General features: G+C 37.3%; 1 protein-coding gene across 10 annotated transcripts in view; it reads left to right on the top strand.

Moving 5' to 3' along the window:
- TTC7B (tetratricopeptide repeat domain 7B) overlaps nt 1-26,259 on the top strand; it is a 337,747-nt gene that overhangs the window by 139,907 nt on the left and 171,581 nt on the right. For 9 of the 10 annotated variants that reach the window (XM_072624950.1, XM_072624949.1, XM_072624947.1 and 6 more), the window contains 2 exons: nt 4,798-4,861; nt 11,481-11,618. In XM_072624950.1, coding sequence (XP_072481051.1) covers nt 4,798-4,861; nt 11,481-11,618 — 202 coding nt within the window. The remainder of the gene's footprint in view (nt 1-4,797; nt 4,862-11,480; nt 11,619-26,259) is intronic. The other variant, XM_072624948.1, reaches the window with a different exon arrangement.

The raw sequence follows: 26,259 nt of genomic DNA, 5'->3' as shown, positions 1-26,259 counted from the left end.
TGGGATGAGGTAGACTAGATGTTCTCTAAATTTCCTTCCAGCTTTGACATTCTGTGTTATAAGGTTCTTTCCTACTATTAACATTCAGTGTTTTATGGTTCTGTGTTTTATTTCCTAAAAATCCTTTATAGTTCTGATACTTTAGTATTCAGTATTTTTGTAATTTTAGAGAAATTTGTTCTCTGATTTTTTAAATCAACATTTTTTGTCTGAAGTTTTCTTTGGAATTTTTTTTATCAATATTTTATTTTTTTCTCCAGTTACAGCTTTTTTTTCCCCCCAAATTTTGAGTTTCAGATTTTTTCCTCTCCCTTATTAGGAAGGCAAGCACATTTGACATTAGTTATACTTATGTAGTCATGCAAAACATATTTGCATATAAGTCATGCCGTGAGAGAAAAAACAGACCAAAAAACTCTCAAGAAAATGAAAGAAAGTAAAGAAGTATCCTTCCATCTGCATTCAGATTCTATCAGTTTTTTCTCTAGAAATGGATAGCATCTTTCATCATAAGGCCTTCAGAGTTGTGCTCATTGTATTGCTGAGAATAGCTAAGTCATTCACAGTTGATCATTGTACAGTATTGCTGTTACTGTATACAGTGTTCTCTTGGTTTTGCTCATTTCACTTTGCATTAGTTCATGTAAATCTTCCCAGGTTTATCTAATAGCACCCTGCTCATCAATTCTTATAGCACAATAGTATTCCATTCCTTCACAATCGTCTGTAACACTTTGTTTATTTAGTCATTCCCCAGTTGGTGGGTATCCCCCCTGATTTTCAATTTTTGATACCACAAAAAAAGCTACTATAAATATTTTTGTACATTTAGGTTCTTTTCCTTTTTCTTTGATCTCTTTAGGATACAGACCTAGTAGTGCTGTTTCTGCACTGATGAGTATGCATGGTTTTACAGCCCTTTGGGCATAGTTCCAAATTGCTCTCCAAAATGTTTGAATCAGTATACAACTTCGTCAACAGTGCATTAGTGTTTTAATTTCCCCCTCCAACATTTGTCATTTTCCTTTCCTGTCAATGTTAGCCAATCTGATAAGTCAGAGTTGCTTTAATGTGCATTTCTCTAATCAATATGATTTAGAGAACTTTTTCATATGACTATAGATAGCTGTGATAACTTTGTTTGAAAGCTGCCTGTTCACATATTTTGACCATTTATCAGTTGAGAAATGGTTCTTATTTGATTCAGTTTTCTATTTATTTGAGAAATGAGGTCCTTTTCAGAGAAACTTGCTTTAAAAATTTTTTTCCACAGTAATGATTACTATGTATTTCTCTCCATCTTATTTTACCCATTTATCCTACTCTTTCTCTCCTTTCATCCTGTTTATTCTCAAGTATTTTGTTTCTGACTTTTACCTCTTTAAATTTACCCTCACTTTTATCATCTCCCCTTTCTTCTTATCCCTTTCTCCTCCTACTTTCCTACTCAGCTGAGTGTGTATATTATTCCCTCAATTCTAGTGAGAGTAAGATTCATGTGCTCCTGCCTCCCACATCCCATATCTTACCCTTCATTGTGAAAGCTCTTTCATTCCTCTTTTATATCAGGTAATTTACTCCATTCTACCTCTACTTTTCCCTTTCTTCCAGTGCGTTTTTCTTTCTCATTCCTAATTTAAGTTAATTTTTTAAGGTAATCATGCCATCACATTCAACTCACACTTGTGCCCCTTGTCTATGTATGCTCCTAATTGCCCTAATAATGAGAAACTTTTTAGAAGTTACAAGTATCATTTTCCCATGTTGGAATGTAAACAGATTAGCCTCATTGAATCCCTTGTGATTTCTCTTTCCTGATTACATTTTATGCTTCTTTTGCATCTTGAATTTGAAAGTCAACTTTTCTATTCAGCTCTAGTTTTTTCATCTGGAAGGCTTGAAAGTTCAAGTCCTCTGTTTCATTAAATGTCTATTTTTTTCTTCTGAAGAATTTTACTTAGTTTTGTTGGATTGTAACCTAACTCTTTTGCCCTCTGGAATATCATGTTCCAAGACCTCTGATCCTTTAATGTAGAAACTGCTTTATCTTGTGTTGTCCTAGCTACGGCTCCGTGATATTTGCATTGTTTCTTTTTGACTGCTTGCAGTATTTTCTCCTTACCCTGGGAACTCTGAAATTTGGCTGTAGTATTCCTGGGACTTTCTGCTTTGGGATCTCTTTTTTTTCTTTATTTGTATTAATTTATTTTTAGTTTTCAACATTAACTTACATAAGTTTTAAATTTTCTCCCCCTTCCTTCCCACCTCCATCCCCAAGATGGCGTGCAGTCTGATATGGGCTCTACACATACATTCCTATTAAACATATTTTCACATTAGTTGTATTGCATAGAAGAATTATAATGAATGGGAGAAACCATGAGAAAGAAAACAAAACAAAAAAGAAAATAGTCTGCTTTGCTCTGCATTCCAACTTCATAGTTCTTTTTCTGTATGTGGATGGCATTTTCCATTATGAGTCTTTTGGAATTGTTTTTAGGTCCTTGCATTTCTGGGAAGGGCTGAGTCTATCAAAATCAGTCTTTGCACACAGTGTACAGTATTCTCCTGGCTCTGCTCATTTCATTCAGCATCAGTTCATATAAGTCTTTCCAGGATTTTCTGAAGTCTGCCTGTTCATTATTTCTTAAAATAGTTTTCCATTGCATTCATATTCCACACTTGCCATTGCCTTGCTCCTCCCCTTTGGGAGGGGTTTTGTCCTTTTCCCACCCTTACTGCACCTTATCTCCCCTCATAGGATGTCCCTTTAGGTGGGGTTTGTGTTTTCTTCTCCTTCCTTTGTCTCCCACTGTTATAAATATGCAAACTTCTTTGTGGATTGTGAACTCTTTGGGTTGTCTTGTAATATACTTTTTATGTAAATTTCATGAAGTTGTGATTACTTGTTGATAACCTTTAACTTCTTGGCATCTTTGTGTTCTTCTCTGTCAAATGAGGAAGTTCCTTAGATGGTCTCAGAGTTCTCTTCTAGCTCTGACTCTAGTAGAGCTAATTCTTAATTATTAAGAGGTTTTTCTCCTTTCCACCCATCTTCATTTGTCGATTATACAGCACCTTCTTAAAAATCTCTTCTTAGGTTGCTCATCATTTGACTTTGACATTGTTCTTTAGTTCACCCCTCCATTAGAGGAGTTGGGCAAGTTAGAAGAGATTGAATTGAAGTCAGTAAATATGTTACTTGCTAGGAACTGTGGTAAGCACCCTGTTACTTTGCCTTTGTGTATTGTAGTGGGCTTAGATGGAATATGGGACTTAACTGACACTGAGATATTTCACCATTAAAACAAATGGGCAATGTTCCTGATGATGCAGTCACATTTTAGCAGAAGCTGTATTACCTGGAAATTATTGTAGAACATTTGAAAGTCTGTAAAAATTAGTGAAAACTGGGCATTTGGAGAGGCAATATTTCTAAATCAAAAAATCCATTAAAGGAAAAATCCCTAATTGCCCAGAGTTGATTGTTTAATTAGTACCCTAGCAAGTTCCAATACTCCTTTTCCCATCTGCCCACCCTTCCCTCCCAACCCCCCTTAAAAGTTGTTTGTTTTTTTTTTTTAATATATATCAGTCTTCTCTGGTTCTCCCCAGGCATCTTTCCCTTGTGACAAAGAAAAATAGTTTTGCAGAACTAACTAAAAGAGCTGCTTCTCTGACTGCAACATTCCACAGCTGTAATCCCTACCTGTCAAAGGAAAGGAAAGAGGTTCATTTTGTCATCTTTTCTAGGGCCAAGATTTGACCTTTCTTTTTTATCTTATAAAATTTTTAACACTCTGTATGGCTGAGTGTTCACTGCAACATCTCAAATCTGTAATTTATATTTCTAAAATATAAGCAGTAGCGTTGGGTTTTGTTGTCTACTGTCTCATTTCCCTTTAAACCTACATAAAAACAAAAAATATTTCAAAAATACTTATATTTATCAGCTAATTCTAAAGTAAGTAAGAGTAATTCTTATTTTACTGTTTTATAAGATGAAGCTTAAGACTTGATCTGTTGAACTCAGTTACTTGCTTAGCCAAATATTCTTCTCTCATTCCAGGGGAAAAGTTTTTTTTTTTTAATCTGACTGGAAATCTTTACTTAGCTACCATTAAAGACTTTTGGAGATTTTCAGAACAGAAAGAAAGGAGGGAAATTGCAAAATTAAAAGTGCAGTAGCATCTGGAAATGAAAACAATGAGATGTAGAAAGTAGAGACTAGGGCTACTTTTTGACTTCTCCTCTGTGATCCTGAGCAAATGAAAAACTTTCCTTTTAGTTCACGAATTTAAAGTTCATCCTGATGTTATAATGCAGATTAAAGTGCTTGTTGTAGGTTGAATTGAATTGTACCCAGTGTAAAAATGGCATGTTAAGATATGACCAGTTTCCTTGAATTTATCCTGGGTAGAGAAGATAATTTAAAATCTTTTTGTCTTTTTTCATTCACAAAAAAATAAGAAAATAGGAATAATCCTATATGTTAACATGCCTGCAGTTTGTATGCATGAGGCTTGCTACCATACTCAATAACATTTTATAGCTAAGTAGATTTTTCTTTGTATGTTTAAAACATACTTTTGTAAGTAGACTGGTTCCCTCCCATTAACATACATAAATGCCACGGGATATTGTTCCCAAACAATCCAGTAAATTCCAAGTGTTCTATTGCTTGGTATTGTGAATGTAGAAGCTTCCATCATAATTTCTGCTCTGCTAATAGTAATGCATGTTTACATTATTCTAACATGGCTTTTCTAAGGTTCACGTTTCGTTTTGTTTTGGCAGCATATTTTGCCCCCAGGAGAATATTGAGGAAGCCCTATTGTTGTTGCTGATCAGTGAATCGATGGTAAGTGCAATATAGAATTTTTTTTCCTCCACTGGGATTTCCCTGTGGCCAGGGTGCTGGTCCTTTGATCAGATGATGCAGGAGGGGTATGATTCCTAGAGGGAGTGCTTCATTATCATTGTTTCTGGGAAGGCGCACTCATTAGTGCTGAGAGACCAGGACAGTCTGTTTTTTAACTGTGTTTCCTTTATCGTTCAGACACACTGTCTTTGTCCTGGTCAGACTCTGTGTTGACATGAGACCCAGAGTTTCTTCTTAAATCCTGACATCAGCATAGTATAAATAAACTGAACTAGACTCATGGCAAAATTATACTGTGTATGTCCTTCCAATCAACATAGCAAACACGCGCACACACACATACACACACACACACACACACACACACACACGCACACACACCCCATTTTTATAGAATTGTAATCAGATGACTATCAAGAATCCCCTTGAATAGGAAGTCACAAAAGGGTGCTTGTGAGGGAAGAGGGTAATGTGGAAATAGGGAGGGGACACTCTTATTTTGTCTTAGTAATCTAGCAGTTTTGGGGTCAGTTCTGTATTGACCAACCTTATGTTACTTGAGCACTGGCTGGCTGGAGTTCCTCTGCCAGCCAGCTGCTTCCCTGAGTTAAGCTACCTATCACAGTAACAAGCCAGACTTCGCCAAAGGTCATGGCCTATGCGGAAGTCCCTGATATGTTAGAACTTAAGAATAGCCATGAGGTTGTGAATATAGTCATAATCAGATTGTTGAAAGGATATAGTGGATAGAGAGCTGGGTCTGGGGTCAAGAAGATTTGACTTTAAATCCAGCCTCAGCCACTGTGTGACCCTAGACAAGTCACTGAACCTCTGTTTGCCTCAGTTTCTTCATCTGTAAAATGGGGATAATAATAGCACCTACCTCTCAGGATTGTTGTCAGGATCAAGTAAGATAATATTAGCACAGTCCCTGGAACATAGTAAGTATTATATAAATGTTAGCTATCACCATCATCATCATCGTAAAAATCTTTCTTAGTATTGACAAGTATATAAAATTTATACTTGTTTTTTTGTTTTATAAAAGTTTTTTGGGTTTTTTTCCTCAGCGTATTCTGCTTCCCTACTGTGAAATGTAGTAGACAATATGAGACTCTGGTTGCTGTTCAGTCATGTTAGACTCTTTGTGATCTTATTTTGGGTTTTCTGGGTAAAGATACTTGAGTGGTTTGCCATTTTCTTCTTGAGCTCATTTTACAGATGAGGAAACTGAGGCAAACAAGTGACTTGCCCAGGGTCACACAGCTAGTAAGTATCTGAGGCTAGATTTGAAGTTGGGAACATGAATGTTCTAATTTCAGCCCTGGCACTCTACTGCGTTATTCAGGTGCTCCTAATATGGAACTTGTTTGCTCTTAAATTAAAAGTGACATGAGTTTTCAGTTTTGAACATTTTTGGTACAGTAGCAATATTGGGACTGTGATCCAGGATAGCTGATATCCATGGTATGTAGGAGGAGAAGCCTGTTTGGGGATTAGGTCTTTGTTTGAATGCTGGCTTTGCCTCTTAATAGCTGTATGATCTTGGTTAAGTTGCTTCATACCTCTGGGCCCCAGTTATCATCAGTAAAATAAGAGACTTCTATTAGGTGATCCTCTGGGATCTCTTCTAGACCCAATATGTTATGTATTCTATTTCATTCTATTTTGTACGTGATATATTTATGTGTTCAAGTAGCTGATAAGCTAACATTTATTAAGTGCCTACTATGTCCGTCAATCAGTAAACATTTATTAAGTGCCTGTTAACACCGTTCTAAGCGCTGGAAATACAAAGAAAGGTACAAGCCAGTTCCTGCTCTGAAAGAACGTGGAGTCTAATGCAGGAGATAGCAGGGAAGCCACTATATGTAAATAAGAGACAGCTAGGATACACTGGAGCATTGGTGATAATCCAGAGGGAAGGCGTAGTCCTAAGGCAGATTGAGAGAGGCTTCTTACAGAAGGTGGGACTTCAGCTGGTACTTGAAGAGAGTCAGGGAAGTCTGGAGGTGGGGATGAGGAAGAACAGCACTCCAGGCTATTTGACAAATGCACACTGGATGCTAAGCATTGAACTATGTATTCCAAGGATAGTGAGAGACATTTAAAAGCATGGAGGCACTCCCTGTCTCCTTCTCCTCCCCCCATTTTTCCCAGTCTGGTTGGTGATACAGTCATAGAATACCACAATTAGAACCTCAAAAAATCTTCTAACCCAGGAAGTTCTCCACCTGGGTAAGTTTCAGGGGTTGATGCACTTGGCTGGAGGAAAAAAATGTCTATTTCAGTATAATTGGGTTCTGTGGTAATCCTATGTAGTTTATGAGTTTAAAAACATTCAGAGAAGGAATTCATAGGTTTCACTAGACTACTAAAACCCATCAGTGAGTTAGGGTGGTCGTCTTCTTCTGGTGGAATGGGTGCATGAGAGTAATTTGTTCCAGCAGTCTTGAAAACAGCTGGAGCAGGTGCTATGGAGTGCTTAGAGCTTGGTCAGACTTTGAAGACACCAAGGTGTGGTCATCTACTGTATCCTAAGCCATGTGCAGTCATCTTCGCTTTTGTCCTGGCCCTGGATTTTGATGATTTTGGAAGAAAAAGTGAGGCTGATGACTTGGCACAACTCTGCCTCACGTAAATCCAATTCATGTGCAAGTCAGAGCATCACCCTGTGATGTTGTTGATCCTCTTCAGAAGTAAACGCTGAGCAGCAAAGAAATACGTGATGCAAAATGGGTTAAGCCTAGTTACCTCTATCCAACCTCGTACTTGACCAAGAACAATTCTGTAACAGTTCTAGAAGTCTTGCAGCAAGGAGAAACTCATCCCCTAGAGACTGTCCATTATACTCTGGGGCAACTCTAATTGTTAGGAAGATTTTTCTCTACATCTAGCATCAGTCCATAATCTCTTTGCAACTTCTACCCAGTCCTCTTAACTTTACTCTCTGAGACTAAATAAAGAAGTCTTAATTCCTCTTCTACATGAAAACCCATCAAATTCTTGAAGATTGCTATCATGTAAAGTGCATTTGTCAGCTCCTCCATTCTGTACAGTGTACCTCTCAATTGATGTTAGTTATTTTGATGTCAGTGTCTCCTTGATTCATATCTAGGTTTCAGTTTACCCAGATGCTGTGCCAACCCACCCTCTCCCTCTACTCTTTTTCGTAGGAATGTTTTTCTAGTTATATCTTATCTATCCTGTACTTTTGAAGTTTTGAGCACCACATTTTAGGAATTACATTGATAAGATATTGTCTAGAGAAGAGTGACCAGAAGAGTGAAAGATGTTAGCCCTGGGGATGTGTAGCCTGGGAAAGAAGACTTTGGGAAGAAAGTAAGTATTTGAAGGACTGTTGTATGGAATTGAGTTAGACTTGTTCTTCTTGACCCCAGAAGACAGAACTAGGGAAGTAGATTTAGAACTGACATTGGGAAAAGCTTCCAACCAAAAAAATGTAGAATTGGCTACCATGATGGGCTCCTTCATCTTCTAAGTCTTTAGCAGAAAGCTGGATCACTACTTTCTGGAGATGTAGAAGGGATTCTCAGGTGTCGATGGGTTTGATTAGGATGACATTTGAGGTTCTTTCTTTTTTGTAATTCTGATTTTTTTAAATCTGGTAGGTAGGAGTTTACATATATTCCTTTTAAATGTCATATTATTTGATTAGGCCCATTATTCTATCCTGTTGACATTTCTTTGGATACTGTCTCTGTCATCCATCATTATTGTAAACTGTCTTTTTCAGTTTCATATCACTTATACATTTGACAGGTGCACTTTTCAAAATTTCGTCCAGACCCTTGATAAAAATATTAACTATCACAGAGTTGAGGACAGATCTCTGAATACTCTGCCATTATTGATTACTCTGAGTTCAGTTATCCAGCTAATTCTGAACCCACTTATAATCTAGGTCTTATTTCTTCACATTACCCACAAGCGTAGCATAAGAGCTTTCTTCAAATGCTTTGCTTAAATTTTGGTACACTATAACACATTTCTTTGGCTGTCTCCTGTCTTAGATGTTATATCAAAATAAAAAAAAATGTTCCATAGCCTACTCTTTTGATTAAGGCTATTTCATATTAGACTTTTAGACAACAGTACCCTTGTACTAAGCTTTTAACCTTTGCTTGGTTGTACTTAATGTATCTGGCCCCAAAAGCAGTGTATCAGTTTGGGAGGGTATGCGTTTCATTTATCCCTCTTTGCCTTTAATTGAATAAATGTTAACTGGCAGCCTTTAAAGTTGGAGGCACTTTGGGTTAGTAGCCTTAGAAACTATCAAAAGATTTTTGGCTTTGGTAAACTCATTCAGTCTATAGTAAGGTCTAATGACATAATTTGACAAAGATGCTAAGTAATACTTCGGTTAGAAATCAGAGCAGTAGGTTCCCGATCAAAATAGTTATGTGCAACCTGATAATCATTCCATAAAGAGAAATTATGTAGAAATTGGTAAAAGTTACAATTTTACCATCATGAAAACTTGTTTCTTTCTCTACAGTTATTTTTATTTTTACAGTTTGTAGACAGGAAATAAATGTTACATTTCAGAGTCAAAATGAACATTACTCTGTTTTTTAGTGGCTGAGAAAATGGTTTATTTTTATGGGTCTGACTATTAGCTATAAAGCAGAAACAAAAATTTATCTGTTAGACACTCCACCCATAAGGAGTAAGTTCAGGATTGGGTTGCTGTTTGTCATCATATCTCATTGTTTCTTCACTCTGATTAATCTTTTCATAAAATAAAGGGGGTTACCAAACCTACAGCTAGATAATAGTAAATAAAGCAAGTGCCCACAGTGGTGTTTGAAAATATGCATTAAGCATTTGTAGACACAAGATTTCTGAACATTTTCTTTTGAAGTTGAAAAAAAAATTTGGTACATCTTGATAGCTGACAAGGCCTCCAATTTTGATCTCTTATAAATATCAGAATTTCTACAATATTTTCTCTTTAGAGTAATGGTTTTAGGGCCGATAGCATCAAGTAAAAAATAATAGAATAAAGTTGTTTCTAGCAAGTTTACTTAGTTAATCCGTCATTTCTTTCCCTGGCTTAGAATTGACACCTGGATCAGGAAAACTTATAATGAAAACTTCAAGATGAGGCCTGCTCTAACAAGAAGTGATTTGCTCAATGAGAAGTGCCCTGATTATCTTTTATTCTAACTTTTATATTTCAGAGGAGGGAGTTTTGAAGCCAGTCCATACTGATCTATGGTGCTAACAGTAAATGCCAAGGAGTTGGTGCTGAAAAGAAAGGCAGTTCCTTCTTAGTGGGAGGCAGAGTTGGTAAGCAGGCTTTCAGAATGGCATGAAGGAAGGAGAACATCAAAATGGCCATCTGTTTGACCCCAGTGCTTGTTTCCTGTGCCACTTGGAGAACATAGCCCTGGGGGCCTTCTTTCTATCCTTACTGATCCAGAGTTATGAGATATTGAGAGACCAGGCCTGTCACATTAAAGGCAGAGGGTACCAAATTTGAATCATTTTGGTCCCTGTAATTAGGAAGGAGGAAAATGAACCATTTTTATCTATAATACAATGTCTCTCTAGGAATCTGTAGAAAAATTAAACTTGAATGTTAATGGAAACAAGTCGGTTGGTAAAGAGCATTTGATTGTGCTTGAATATGTGCGATATATTCGTATGCTAAGCTATAGAGACATTAAATCAGAAAGGTATTCTTTGTGGTATTTTTTAAATAAAAAATCTGCTCGCCTCTTTCTATTGTAAGTCTGTTTTACACTCCTGAAACCTGTATTGAATTATGTTTTGACTTGTGGCCCATTATGGTGAAGATCATAGAAGCATAGGACCATAGGTTTAGAGCCACAAAAGATTTGAGAGGCCATCTAGGCCAATCTCCATATTTTACTGATGAGGAACTTGGGTCTGATGAGGTTAAGAGACTTACTCAAGGTCACAAAAGCATCAGGATGTGAGTATTGGATAGCTATGCAGATTTTGTCACAGAGAGGAAAGGAAGAAAAATCTCTGTAGGATCTGTTAATTTGAAAGCACTATTTCATGATGGAAGTTTTGGTGGTCAGGAATCCTCCTTCCCTCCCTCCTCCTTCTCTTTTTTTCCTTTTCTTCCTCCTTTCCTTCTTTTCTACCTCTCCTCTCTCTCCCTTAGAGGAAAAGTGCCAAGTAAATGTTAGACATCGGTAATCTATCTACTGGTTGTATAGTTTTGCTCTCCTAAAACAACACCATGTATGCAAGGATTCCATAGGTACATATATGCATCTGGGGAAATAATTTTACTTTATATTAGTTTTAAATAGCTTCCTGTAGATATTTGATTTAGGTACAAGCAGTCTTTTGAAAAAGCCTTATTGTTCAAATATGAGAAATCCTGGTATTTTTGTGCAGAACAGTGTACTTTTGTTCTATAATGACCAGCTTTCAATTTCCAAGAGTGAATTTGTACCTCCTGTTTCCTAATTTGCTCCAATACTTGATCTGTACATTGTTGGAGCACTTATGTGAAAAATTTTTTATAAACAGCAAGTAGATATTTAATCTATGTACTGTCCCTTCTCAAAGCCCTTTTTCTTTTTGATATTCTTAGGCAAACCGGGATGCTGTATTGAGCAGGATACCAGAGCACAAAAGTGATCGTATCATCAGCTTACAAAGTGCATCAGTGGTCTATGATCTGTTGACTATAGCTTTGGGGAGAAGAGGCCAATATGAAATGCTGTCAGAGGTATGACTCATAAGTCACTGTTGTCCACTTAGTGGATGCAACCTTTAAAACTATGTGATGTATTTATGTATGATTAACTGATATTTTTGAAAATATATATGATGGTCAGCAGACCCCACCAGTCTGTGGTTTCTGCTGGAGTGAAGGTTACCATTTCTAAAGCACATGCGTCTTCCAGAGTAAATTCCATCATAATCAAGGTACTTTTTGGACTGTGTATTACAAATTTTCATGTGAGATGAAATTTGTAAGAAATAAAGTGACCATATCATCAGCTTATAGTATCTTACGGCCTTTCATTTGTCAGCAAGTTACAGTCACTTAGCTTTTCTTAAACACTTCTGCACAGAATTTCGAGTTTTCAAGTTTCAGAAGAGGATGATTAATCTTAGTTTGCCACTATCTCAATTAGTACAGTTTGCATGCTGAACAAAGCATCAAATTACCATTATGGCTAGATATGAGCTAGATACGTTCTCAGGTAATTTTGGCTTTTCTCCTTGAAATCTAAAAAAAAAAAAAATCTGTATTTTGAAAATAATTAGTTTTTCTTTGTTTATTTTTCCCTTTTAAATTTTCCATCCCTTGCCACAGCTTCTGCACAGGAAGACATAAACAGAGATCCCCTTCAGTGAATTTACACATTAAACAAAGGCTGAAGGAGAACAGATAAACCTTGCATAGCTTAAATCTTTCATAAATATATGACTCTACAAAATCATGGTTAGCCATTTTTCAGGAAAATAATCACATCTGTGACTATGTAAATCAGTAGTCTGAAGCCCTCACATAGTCATGACTTACTGTCCCTGGGCTTAAACCATCCTTGGGAATATGCTGTGTTTTATCTAGGGAGCTATTGAGCATTATAGAGAATCCCTTATAATCTGCCACCAAGAGCATTTTGTAATGGGGGATTTCTGCAAGGTGATTTCATTAGACCCACATACTGTGACCGATCAAGGAGTTCTCTGTAACATCAAGGAAAGTTATACTTATCTTTGGAAAGTCTTCTTGTGGAGATGACTAGCTGTATATGCCCTTATCAGTCAGTTTGTTTCATAGTTAGGTTCTTTTAAAACGGCCTCTTTTAAGAGGCCTCTAGCTTAACTATTGAAAAATTTCCCAGATCTCTTAGTTTCTAAGAGTTGAATGTTGAATAAAGTTTTAACATGGTAGTTAACATGGTACAATCATTTTACTTTATGGTTTTAGTTATAAAAACTTTCTAAAACTTCAGTTTTTTTCTGCATCTGAATTCAGTCTGAGGTGTTTGTCTTGCTTTTTGCAGGCTTAATGCTTTTCTGCATAAATACTTCTCTTCATTTCCCAAATGATTCAAGGGAGAATGCTGTAGTCTTAGCAGCATTCCACTGAGAGAAGGTCAGAGCTAAGACAGGCATTTCCTTCTAGCATTAAATACTCAAAGCTTATTTTCACCAAGATGATTTTTCATTTTGTTTTCAAGTGTAGTTTCCACCTTAAGATGACAGTCTGTTGACTAATTTACTAGTCATGTTTTAGCAATTTTTCTCAGTCCCCCAAACTCATAAACTTAGTTCTTGAGCCTGAAAGAATCATGTTTAAAATGAGCAAGTGCTATTCATCTCTACCTCCATACTAAAATGATTAAAAATGTTTATCTTACTTGGTATCTTGTTGGTTTTATCTTTTATTGAAGTCTTTGGCATTCCTGAAAGTCTCTACAAGATGATCCTTGTTTCTGAATTTCAGAAATGTCATAAATGAGAGGTCAAATGAGAATACTGAGGCCATCTGTCTTGAGTTTATTGGTCTCCCATCCTCCATAATGCAGAATTTTTTTTCACTTCTTTTCCTTTGCTGTAGTTAGAGAAATTGAGGGTTTTCTCCTTGCCAGCATTAACCACAATTCTGTCCCCTTAATGCACTCCCCTCTCAGCTTCACAGGGAACTTGCCCCATCCATTGTTCTCATTTTCTCTCTCTTCCTCTTCCCTTGTCCCTCTTTCTCTCTCCTTCTCCCCCTCTCTCCCATCTCCCCCCTCCTCTCCTTCTCTCTCTCTCTCTCTGTCTCGCTCTTTCTCGCCTTCTCTCTCTCCCTTCCTCTCTCTTTCTTTTTCTCCCTCTGTCTTGCTTTCCCTCTCATTTCTCTGTTTACATCTTTACCGTCTGCCTGTAAGCATGTTCAGATCTTCCCCTAAACAAACAAAAAGTCTTCCTTTAATATTATTATTCATTTTAAACTTACTGAATTACAGTATCTCTTCTCTTCATTTCTACGTGTTGAGAAAAATAATCTACTTTTGTTTCCATTTTTATATTATTAATTCAGTCCTCAATCCTTTGAAATCTGAATTCTCTCTCTACCACTTAGTTGAAACTACTGTCAGGGTCCTTAGTAGATTCTTAGCAAATATGATGGGTTTTGCTCAGGGTTCATCTTGTTGTATAGCTTTGGACTCTGTGGACTTTAATTTTCTGGATACTGTCTTCTCCCTTGGTTCTTCTGACCCTTATCTTTTCTAATTGTCCTCCCTATTTAAGCTTTCTGTCTTGGTTTCCTCTTGGTTAATTTTTGTATTTTCCTATTCCCTAAGGGGTAGATATCCCTTAAGGTTTTATCTTTGACCCTTTTCTCTTTCTGCAGGCTCTCTATTGGTGATCTCATATACTTCCATGACTTAACATGACTTGCAGGTCTATATAGCCAGTCCCACTCTCTTTGCTGAAGTCTAGTCTCAAATCTCCAACTGCCTTCTAGACAATTTCATGTGGCTATCCTCAAACTATACATGTTTAAAACTGCCTACTTGACTCTTCCCCAAATTTTCCTCTTCTGTAATCTTAGCATAATGTTTGACTCTTTTGTTTTCCCCATTTTCATATATTAATTGCCATTATTAATACTGCTCGTATGATATCTCTTGGATCTGCCTCTTCTATGCTCTTCTCCTTCACCTCTTCTGCTCAGCTGCTACCAACTTAGTTTAAACCATTGACTAGTCTATTGTGGTAGCCTCCTAACTGGTTACAATGGCTAATGGGGGTTGAAACCCAAAGTAAGTAGGGTGAGACTTGGCTAATTAAATTCAGTTCACCATGTCCAAATGAGATAACTTCCGTAGGTACTGAGAAAACTGCTGGATTTGGTTGCTCATCTACTGTCAGTAATCTTGAAATTTCTAGGGAGGTGTCCTTAAATTAATGACCTGTATCTCTCTTCCTTTTCACAGGTAAACTCCAAGAAAAATCTGTCTGCTGTCATTTTCTCCATTTCTTTTCCTCTCACCAGCTTTTTCTAACTTAGTTTCTGACTTCATCACTCAACTCTCCAAAGTTATCAATGATCTCTTACTTGCCAAATCTTGATTCTTCTACCTGTATGACCAATCCTTCTCTCTCTTTTTTTTAAAAAAATTATCTATTTTTATTATATTGGTACAGCCCATCCATAAATACTCAATATTCCTTTAGCTTATTTAAGTTGTTCTTCTTTTTTATATTAATTTATTTTTTGTTTTCATCATTCACTTGTACAAGATTCTGAGATCCAAATCCTCTCCCTTTCTCTCCCCTCCCCCCACCCCAGTATGGCATGCATTCTGATTACCTTTTCCCCCAGTCTGTCCTCCCTTTTGTCCCCCACCCCATTATCTTCTTCCCCCTTACTTTCTTGTAGGGCAGGATAGATTTCTATACCCCATTGCGTATGTATCTTCTCAGTTTCATGTAAAAACAATTTTTAACATTCATTTTAAAAACTTTGAGTTCCAAATTGTCTGCCTTCTTCCTTCCCCACCCACCCTCATTGAGAAAGCAAGCAATTCAATATAGGTTATCCATGTGTAGTTATGCAAAACACTTCTATAATAGTCATGTTGTGAAAGACTAACTATCTGTCTTCATCCTATCCTACCCTCCACTTATTCCGTTTTCAAGTTTGACCCTGTCCCTTTTCAAAAGTGTTTGCTTCTAACTCCTTCCCCAATCTCCCCTCCGAGAGCTTCTATCATCCCACTTTCCCCTCCCCCCCATGCTTCCCCCTTACTTTTCTGTTGGGTAAGATACCCAATTGAGTATGTATATTATTCCCTCCTTAAGCCCCGTGTGATGAGAATAAGGTTCAGTCATTCCTTCTCACCTCCCTGCTCTTCCCCTCTATTGTGAAATCTTTTTTTGCCTCTTTTATGTGAGATAATTTACCCCATTCTGTCTCTCTCTTTCTCCTTCTCCCAATATATTCCTCTCTCATCCCTTAATTTTATTTTTTAAATATCATTCCTTCATATTCAACTTACCCTGTGCCATCTATCTGTCTGTCTATCTATCTATCTGTCTATCTATCTATCTATCTTTTCATCTTTCCTCCAACTACTCTAAACTAAGAAAGGTTTTTCCATGTAAGAATGTAAACAGTTCAACTTTAATAAGTCCATTATGATTTCTCTTTCCTGTTTACCTTTTTATGCTTCTCTTGATTCTTATATCTGAAAGTTAGATTTTCTATTCAGCTCTGGTCTTTTCAGCAGAAATACTTGGAAATCTTCTCTTTCATTGAAATTCTATTTTTTCTGAAATATTATGTTAAGTTTTGCTGGGTAACTGATTCTTGGTTTGAATCCTAGCTCCTCTCACCTCTGGAATATCATTCCAATCCCTTTGGTCCCTTAATGTAGAAGCTACTAGATCTTGTATTATCTTGATTGTATTTCCACAATACTTGAATGATTTCTTTCTGGCTCTTGTAATATTTTCTTCTTGACCTGAGAACTCTGGAATTTGCAATATTCCTAGTAGTTTTCCTTTTGGAATCTCTTTCAGGAAGTGATTAGTGGATTCTTTCAGTTTGTATTTTAGAATGTCAGGGCAGTTTTCCTTGATAATTTCTTGAAAGATGATGTCTAGGCCCTTTTTTTGATCATGGCTTTCAGGTAGTCCCATAATTTTTAAATTGTCTCTCCTGTATCTGTTTTCCAAGTCAGTTGTTTTTCCAGTGTGATACTTCACATTATCTTCTATTTTTTCATTTTTTTGGTCTTGTTTTGTAATTTCTTGGTTTCTCATAAAGTCATTAGCTTCCATCTGTTCCATTCTAATTTTTAAGGAATTATTTTCTTCAGTGAGCTTTTGGATTTCCTTTTCCATTTGGCCAATCCTGCTTTTTAAGGTATTATTCTCCTCATTGGCTTTTTGGACCTCTTTTGCCATTTTGGTTAGTCTATTTTTCAAAGTGTTATTTTCTTCACTACTTTTTTGGGTCTGTTGACTTGTTTTTCATGATTTTCTTTCATCACTCTTATTTCTCTTCCCAATCTTTCCTCTACTTCTCTTACTTGATTTTCAAAATCCTTTTTGGGCTCTTCCATGGCCTGAGACCAATTCATATTTTTCTTGGAGGCTTTTGATATAGGAGCTTTGACTTTGCTGTCTTTTTCTGGTTTTATGTTTTGATCTTCTTTGTCACCCAAGTAAGATTCTATAGTCTGACTTTTTTTCCTCTGTTTTCATCTTCCCAGCCAAATGCTTGACTTTCTTTTTGTCAAGGTAGAACTTTGCTTCCATTGGGAATGGGGCTGGGTATATTGCCCCGGGCTTCAGGGGTTTTGTATCAGCTGCTCAATCCCCTATAGTCTGTGGGCCCAGAGCTCTGGAAGCTTCTCCTGCTGCCTCTGATGTCCCAAAGTTGCTTCCTTTGCCTCAGGGCCAGGGCTGGGTCACAGATGGAATGTGCTGCTATCCCACTCAAGTCTGACAGAGCTTTCCCACCAAACTTCTATGCTCTCTTTGGTGTTTGTGGGTTGAAAAGTCTGCAAACCACCACAGCTGCCAGCAATTCAGTCTCCCGAGGCTTGCTCTTGCCCTGTCTGTACTGGCATGGCTCATGCAGGACTGTTCTGTGTGCTCTGCTCCCAGCCTGGTGCGATATATGCCTCCTGTTGACCTTCCAGGCTGTCTTGGGCTGGAGATTTGTTTCACTCTGTCATTTTGTGGTTTCTGCAGCTCTAGAATTTGTTTAGAGTCATTTTTTACAGGTATTTGCAGGGGTTTTGGGAGGATAGCTCAAGCAGGTCCCTGCTTTTAACCCACATCTTGATTCCACCCTCCATGACCAATCCTTCTCAATCATCTTTACTGGATCATTATCCGTATTGCACTCCCTAGATATGAGTGTAGTCCAAAGCCTTATCTTTTGCGTACTCTTCTCCCTCTACACTCTTTCTTAGTGACCCTGTCAGCTCATATGAATTTATTCTCACGTATATGAAGGTAACTCACAGATATGTATATTGAAGCCTATATCACTAGTTGACTTTATGACATTATGAACACAGGGCATAGGCTTCTTAAACTCCATAGAATTCCTTATGTTTTCCCCCAGCCTCACTCCTTTTGAGAAGTTCCATATTTCTTCGAAGGATACAGCCAGTTCTGCAGTTACACAGGTTCTAATCACGGAGTCCCTCACCTCCCATATACAGTTGATGGCCACATTTTGTCAATCTCACCTTCACAACTTCTCTCCCATCTTTCCCTTCTCTCTGTCAGTTGTTTCCTACTCATTCTTCCCTCAAGTCTCTTTCTTCTCTAATTCGTCTTTCACACGGCTATCAATGTAATCTTTCTAAAGCACCAGTCAAACCATTTCATTTCCCTGGTCAAAAAACCTCAGTGGATGCTCTGTTATCTGTAAGATCCAATTAACATTCCTTTATTTGTCATTTAAAGATCATCACAAGTTGACTGTAACCTGTCTTTCCAGTCTTATTCTACCTTATCCCCCTTCATGTGGCTGTAGTTCAGTCAAACTGCCCTTCTTTTCCTTCTTCATATGGGTCACTCTATCACCCATCTCTCTTCCTTGTGACAGGCTATCTTCCATTCTGGAATGCATTCCTCTTTGTTCCACCTCTTAGAATCCCTATTTTTTATCAAAACTTAGCCCAGATACCTCTCTCTAGGTATGGCCTTTCCTGAACCTCACAGCTGCTAGTGTGTTCCCTACCAAAATTACCTTATATTTATTTTGTATAGTGACTTTCCTGGATTTTGTCTCCATGCCCTCTTTGACCTTGCCACCATGACCTCATGAACTTTACCATCATGTCCCTGTGTGGACACCTTTTCTCTCCTACTCTACCATTTCAACTTCCTTTTATGTGTTGCTGCCCCTTTTATGTGTTGCCTTCCCCTTAGTGACTCTTTCACCCCCAGTTAGAATGTAAGTTCTTTGAACGTAGAGACTCTCTTTTCCTTTTATTTGTGTTCTTGGTGTTTAGCGTAGCACTTGGAACAGAGTAAACATTGGTTAAATGCTTTTTGCCTTGTTGCCTCAAAGCCAGGAAGGCCCATGTTCAAGTCCTGCCTCTGACATCTAAAGGCTCACAAGTCATTTAACTTCTCATACCCTGGGTGTAGTGATACTTCTACTACTTGCTCACTGGATTATTGTTGTTGTTTTGGATGGGAGGAGGGGGGCAAAGGAAGCGAGTGTGTGATTTTATTGGTATAGGAAACTCCCAGTGAGGAAATTCCAATGGAGATTGGCATCGACTCTGCAGTTGGTACTTTTAGAGAGTTTCCGAGGTCCCTGATAAATTAAATGACCTACCCAGGGTAAGTGTAGAAAGCCTCAGAAACCAGACCTAGACCTCACTCTGGGCTGTGACTTGGGGAGTGTGTGTTTCACTTTGACCTTAAAGGACTTTATAACCCAGCCAATGCCCAACTGGTTCACTGCCATAGGGCTTCATAGTCACTCTTGTCCCCTCCCCCCTGAAGAGATGAGGGGAAAGGTGGCAGTGGAGAATGACTGAGGGTAAGGGAGAGAACAGATCTAAATCTGAAGACTTAAGTTCTGATTTTATTTGCTACTTTTTAGATGTTTGATTATAGTCAAGTCACTTTTCCTATAAGCCTCAGTTTCTTCATATGTGGAAGAAGGGGTTTGACAACAACATTCAAGGAATCTTTCAGTTAGGTGTTATTACATTACATTCATATTTTTACATATTACATGATTCAGTTAGATATTATAACATTAGGTATCATTCTTACTATTATTCCTACCTTACCCTGCTTACCTTTATATTATCTTTTTTATTTGGAATTGTTATGGGAAATTCAGTGGCATTCAAACTCTTAAGGTTTGAATTTTACCTGTCCAAAGTAATATTCCTTTACAGATTTGGGCCTGGGTCTGGCCCACTGAACAATGATTTGGAAAGGAAAGGAGGCTGGTATCATTGTTGTTAATCTAGAGAGATCATGAGTGAACTGCTGGTATCTTTAGGACTAAATCCACAGGTACAGATCTTGATATTCTAGAGCTATTGCCAGTGAGAATTGATGCCATATGGCTGATTCCATATGTGAGCTTGGTAGTGACAGATGAACCTGAATTAGCTTTAAGAATGGAGCAAGTGAAATAATTGTTTCAGTTACCAGTTTTCCTTGGTTTTGCCATTTTGAAACTATTTTCTACCTTTGTGTTGTTCCTCTTTTCAACTGCATGTACATCATATAAATTAAAAGTAGTATGACTAATTTTTTAAACAAATATATTCAAACATACATATTAAGATTATCGACCCTTTCAAAGTAATTGCTGTGGGAAGCTCTGAGCCTCTTTCACAGTGCTGCCATTTTCAGAACATTTTTGGAATTGCTTTTTAAAAATTGCTTTTATATACTCTGGCTAAGTAGACATATATAGGCAGTTCACTTTTTTCTTTTCTGTTTATTTTTTGAGTTTTGGCTCTTATCTCTAATGCTTGCACTGTCTGTATCACAGAAATGTTATGAGGAAAATGCTTCATCAACCTTAAAAGTATTATGTTAGATGAAGATTGTTATTGTTGTTACTATTATTACATTAAACAAAATTCATGTGGCACATGTCTGGGGGATGTGTTTGGGGAGTAAGCTGGGAAAGGCTCATTTTGCTGTCAAAACAAATTTGACTTTAATGAAAGTGATTGGAGGGGGAAGGGTGTGGCTTGTAAATCAGCCTTGAAGGCAGTTTTCCAAGAGAACTTAATACATGAACTCCTAGAAGAGACTGCCTTGCAAGGGATGATGCTCATTTGGAGATAATGAGCTCTACCATGTTCCTTTAATATTTTGAAGGATCTGTGATTTTGTTATGGGCACTATGTATGTTAAGATTGCAGTCCTTCTATTACATAATAGAGAATTTTCTTTAGTTGATGTGGCCAAAAAAAAAATTAATCAGTGTGTGGGTGGCTTACCGTCTGGTAATGAGCATCCAGATTTAGCTAGGCTAGTCTTCAGATAACTGACATATCATCTGTCACCAGACCTGCACTCAGAGCTATTCCAACTTGGTGAGAACTTAGCTCAAGCTCTCATTGCACTGGTGTGACCTACATGAGCCCAGCATTATTCTTAGGTTCCATCTCCCCACCCCCCTTGAGAGTTTGTGATGTTCCAAGCTCTGTGGAAGGTGTTGAGGAGACAAAAGTGAACACAGAATGGGCCCTGCCTTCATGGAACCCCTCCTGGAGCCTGTTTTCTTCTACTAGTTCTTACAGTCTACTGATATAGTGAGGAATTGCAGCAGGACTTTAGTGGAGGATATATTAAAAAGAACATATCAATTATTTTACATTGACACTCTACCTCTACCCATTTTTGTTACACAGTTTGTATGAAATTGTGTCCTTGTGTTGTGTCCATTATCTAGAAGCAGAGCTTCGAGGCATACTTAAATATTACTTTGAAACAAGTCTGTGAGTGTTCAATATAATGTTCATGGCCCCCAATTATGCACACTAAGTACCCAGATAAAAATGATTAGGTATATGTTTAAGCTAAGCTTTCTCTACCCACAGTTCACCAAGTGACTTTTCTAGCCGTGGCACCAGTCCCTTCATAAGTTCCATCTGGAAAGGTTCTAATTTTGCAATACTTTATCCGTTATGCAACAACATGTCCTATTTGGACAGTAGCTTTTGAAGAGAAATTGAAAAGATTTCTTGTTAAAATTCTCTGTGTTTGAATGCTAATTCCTCTTCAGATTCCTGTGTATTCTTCTTTCATCATGTATCCTTTCTCACTCCTATAACTGACACCAAATTATGTTATCTCTTGGGTTTGTGTTAATCAGGATATCTTTCAACTCCATATTCTTCAAGTTAGTTACTGATTAAATACGTATTTTGTGCCTCTGTCTACTAGTCTACCACGTAATCCTCTTACCACATTTGCCTGTGTCACCCACGGATGCGTTTCAGACTGTTAATGACCCCGTCAGTCTTTCTGTGATTGCTGCTCTACATGGATTGGCCTTCCTTTCTTCCTCCTTGTTTTCCTGGAACTTGTTAAAGAGAATCAGCAGCCTTCCTTCCCTGTTGTTTTATTCTTTCTCTTTTTGAAGTCTTAGCTCTTCCATCTCCAAACAATTTAACACATTCTTCCTGCCCTTTGACTCCCTTTCTTTTTCTATTTAAAGCTTGTGAAAACTGCCACAGGCTTCATGTGGCAGTAGCAGTTGTCAGTTTCCAATGATGCTCTTTCGTCCTTCACATTGGCCTCATCTGGCTGGCATTTTTGGGTATCATCATTTAGGAGTGTATTATATGTTCAAGCGTAGGGCATCCATTCTCTTATAGAAACCATTGTTTTTCCCTTTCTGCCATCCCTTGTGCCGAGATTCATAATGGCGAGTTTTTACTCTGTTATAGGATTGACTGCATTTGCCTGTTGCCCACATAGGACCCCTTTCAACCAGTTGCTGGACAAGTATGATGACATTAAGGAAACATCAACTGACTGCTTGTCACATCTGTCTTCTGACAGTTTTATGCATAACATAGTATTTATCATATTGCCAAAGCTATGACTTTTCATGTTTTAAGGACTAATCTTGAGCCATGCTGAAAGGCTTGTGTAGGAAGGAGAAAGCTGCTTTTTTTCTTCCTTCAATTTAAGTAGCAGCTCTAGTTGGCATGACAACCTAAGCTATTAAAAGTAAAGCGTCAAGCACTGTCTCCTCATTTTTAGAATGAACTAAAGCTGCTAAAGAGATTGAATTTTTGCCATTGACTTTTAATGGCTCAGTGGTACTAAGCTGTAAAGCCTTTTTTGAAGGGCATGTGTATGTCTACTATATATAACACTTTAGATACAAAGACCGAAATATTTTTATTCTTTCTATTTAAAATAATATGCATATATCCATTTATATAAAATCTCAGTAATATTTGACCTATATACAGTTCCTATACTAAAGGAATGTTTGTATATCGCTGGATTTAAAAATGTCAAGCAGCATTGAGAATTGCATAGAATATTTTTATGACCTCTAGGATCATAGTATCAGAATATTTAGAGGTGAGAGGGGCTTTAGAAATCATCAAGTCAAACAACCTCATTTTATAGGTCAGGAAGAGCTGAGGTCTAAAGGGGTCAAAGGACTATGCCTAACATGTTCCATGTAGTGTGGCACAGTCAGGGTTTAAACCTAGGGTCTCTGACTCCCAGTCTGCTGTCATTTTACCTTCCATAGTCTCTTTTGGCTTTTTTCTCAGTTACTAAAGGTTATCTGATTTAGACAGGCATCTAGTTTAGTTACGCACTAACCTGTATACGTTCAGGGTTTAAACAAAATTAAAGTGGGCCATTGCACTTAAGTTGTTGAATAGTAGATACATTCTTCTTGGTTATCTTTCTTTGGTTTTTAGAGAAAATTCTGTTTCTCAATAAATTCTGAATAAATTCAGATGGTAAATAGAGGGATATAGAGATATAGCAGAGATAGAAAGGCAATTCCAAGTGGGGACAGGGCAGCTGCACGGTACGAAGACCTCACTTACTATCCTATTTCCTGGTGTTTTAAACTGTACCATGATTGCTCTTCTTTATGCAGTCCTCTTAAAACACACACATTATTCAGGAGAAGAGATCTTGTTAGACTGAGTCAGAGAATTTGAATAGACATAAGTATGGAGTACAAGGTAGCACAGTGGGAGGGGGGAGGGGGGCATGTTACACAGAGAGAGCTTTAAATTTGTTCTAATAAAGGGCTCCCTGACAATGAAAGATGGCCACAAATGGAGGTAAAGGAAGGAAGAATTGGAGCCCAACACATCTGACTCTGAATCTGTGGTTTTAGTGACATAGATCAGTTTCTGTTACCACTTTATACTATATGTATTGCTGTCCCCCTCTGCATTTTGTCCTATACGACAAATGTTGGAAGGGGATTTTTTTTTAAAGTACTGTTTTGACTGGATAAACTCAAAGGTCCTCTTACACTCTACATTCTGTGATTTTTGAAAGGATGAATGAGTCTTAGTTTAATAGCAATTGAAAATTTGGGACTTTTAGTGTGCTTTTGAGTTCAATGTGAGCTAACAGATGTTATAAAAACTAAATGTTGTCTTAGGCTCATATATAAATTAATGTAAATATGAAGTCTGGATACTCAGGTTTTGCCCTTGGTAGACCCCATTTTGGTATGTTGCTTGTCGCTGTCTGGATACATTGAAAAGAATACAAACCGGATAAGGAGGGGATATAAAACCATTTAATAAGAAGACTAGTTGAAAGAACTGGAAATATTTGTTTTAGAGAAAAAAAAGACTGACAGACTTGGGGAAAGTGATAGCTCTTATAAATATCAGAAAGACTATCATATGAAAGATTAGACCTTTTCTGTGTGGTTCCAGAGAGAAGAATTGGGACTAATAGGTGAAAGTTAAATCAAGATCTATCTTGGCTCAATATAAAGAACATTCTGACAATTAGAGTTATCCAAAATGGAACCTTCTCTGAAAATATTCAGACAAAGCCTCCATGACCACTTGTCAGAAATGTTATATGAGAAATTCCTGTATAGCATAAAGGGTTCACCTAGATGACTAGTAACTATAATCTAACTCATAGCATTTTGTTATTCTTTTAATAACATGTTTACATTAGAACCTTAGAGTGAAGTAGAATCACAGAGTTTTAATTAGAGGTACCTCGAGACCGTCTAGTTTTACCTCATATTCTTGTTTCTTGATACATGGTTGTCTCATCTCTATCCAGACATTTCTAATGGAGCTCTTACTATCATCATCAGGAACTTGTTTCCTTTTTTTGTGATAATGCTGTCATAGCAACTAGATGGTGCAGTGGATAGATTACTGGGCCTGGAGTCAGGAAGAGGCAAGTTCAAATCTGGCCTCAGGCACTTACTAGCTGTGAGACCATGGGTAAGGCACTTAACCATGTTTTGCCTCATTTCCTCCCCTGTAAAACGAAGTTAATAATAGCACTCACAGAGTTGTGAAGATCAAATTAAATAATATTTGTAAAGCATTTAACACAGTGCCTGGCATATAGTAGGTGCTATATAAGTGCTTATTCCTTTCCCTCTCTTCATTTGTTAGAACTTCCTTAAATTGGACCTGAAGTTTCTTTCCTTTAACTTTTAGTCATTGGTCCTAGTTCTGCACCCTTAGAGCAACACAGAACTTTGTGTAGTCCCTCAGATATTTTGAAAACATTTGTCAAGTCTTCCCTTGATCTTGTTTTTTTCTAGGTTAAACACATCTATCATCTAGTTCCTTTAGCATTTCCTCATGGGATATAGCTTCTATCACTTCACCCTCTTTTGGACTGTTTCTCTTTGAAAATGTGTCCAAAACTGAACAGTATTATTCCAGTTGTGTTCAAAAGAAACGAGAGTATATGCGATTGAATGGAGTGACCTTTTCTGTTCTCTGATTAATTTTTAAAATATAAACTTAACATAACAAAAACGAACAGTTTAAACAAAATTAAGAGTAAAACCTTATGTAGAACCATAATTGCCCCCCCAAATTCTAGTGTACTAGAAAATATTATAATCTCTGTCCCCTTCTTTTTTATCTGTGTACTTATCAGATTTTATTAGAGTAACTTATGTAATCTTAGTATATATGTTGATGTTTCTATTGTTTTTGCTACCTTTGTCCTCAAACACTACCCCCCCTCCAATCTTTTGTTAATGGTAAATAAAATGTTTAAGTGTGCTAATGGATCACACTCTTTCAAGGAAACTCTTTGTGAGGTAAATTGTAATACAGATAATCACCTTTGGGATTTTTCTGTTTCATTAGCTTAGCTTTTTATATAGACAAAGAAATAATAACTTTACGATGTATTTGAATATCTTTAGTTTTCATTAATTCTACTTTGTTCATATTGTATCATTTTGCATAACTTTTCTCTGTATATCTTTGTGTTTTTCATGTTTGTCATTTCACGCCGCTGTTATATTTAATTGTATTACCATACAGATGGGGATGCAATCTGAACCCCTAAAAGGAAAAGATCATATCTTTGGAATCTGGACCCCAGAAAGGAAAAACCCCTGGACTTTCCCCACATAGTCCAGATTTCCTGGCATTCACCTGGGGCATCTGGCCTGCTGTAGTCCACTTTGATTATTTGACACTCCTTAATCCCATCCATATCTTCCCACAGGCTTTCTGTAGAGAAGTGTCCATCTAGCCCCCATTAAATTGCTCAGATTCTTAAACTCTGGCTGGCTTTTGTATTGGTGCCACAAATAGTGCAGACTCACTAGGATTCTCACCCACACCAACTATTGTTTTAATAAACTCAGTACTTGGATTGAAAGAAGGCTTGAATGGTCAGATTCTTTTGAA

Source organism: Notamacropus eugenii, chromosome 7 (genome assembly GCF_028372415.1).
Source record: "Notamacropus eugenii isolate mMacEug1 chromosome 7, mMacEug1.pri_v2, whole genome shotgun sequence".
Taxonomy (NCBI): Eukaryota; Metazoa; Chordata; class Mammalia; order Diprotodontia; family Macropodidae; genus Notamacropus; species Notamacropus eugenii.
This window is presented reverse-complemented; position numbering and strand designations above follow the sequence as displayed.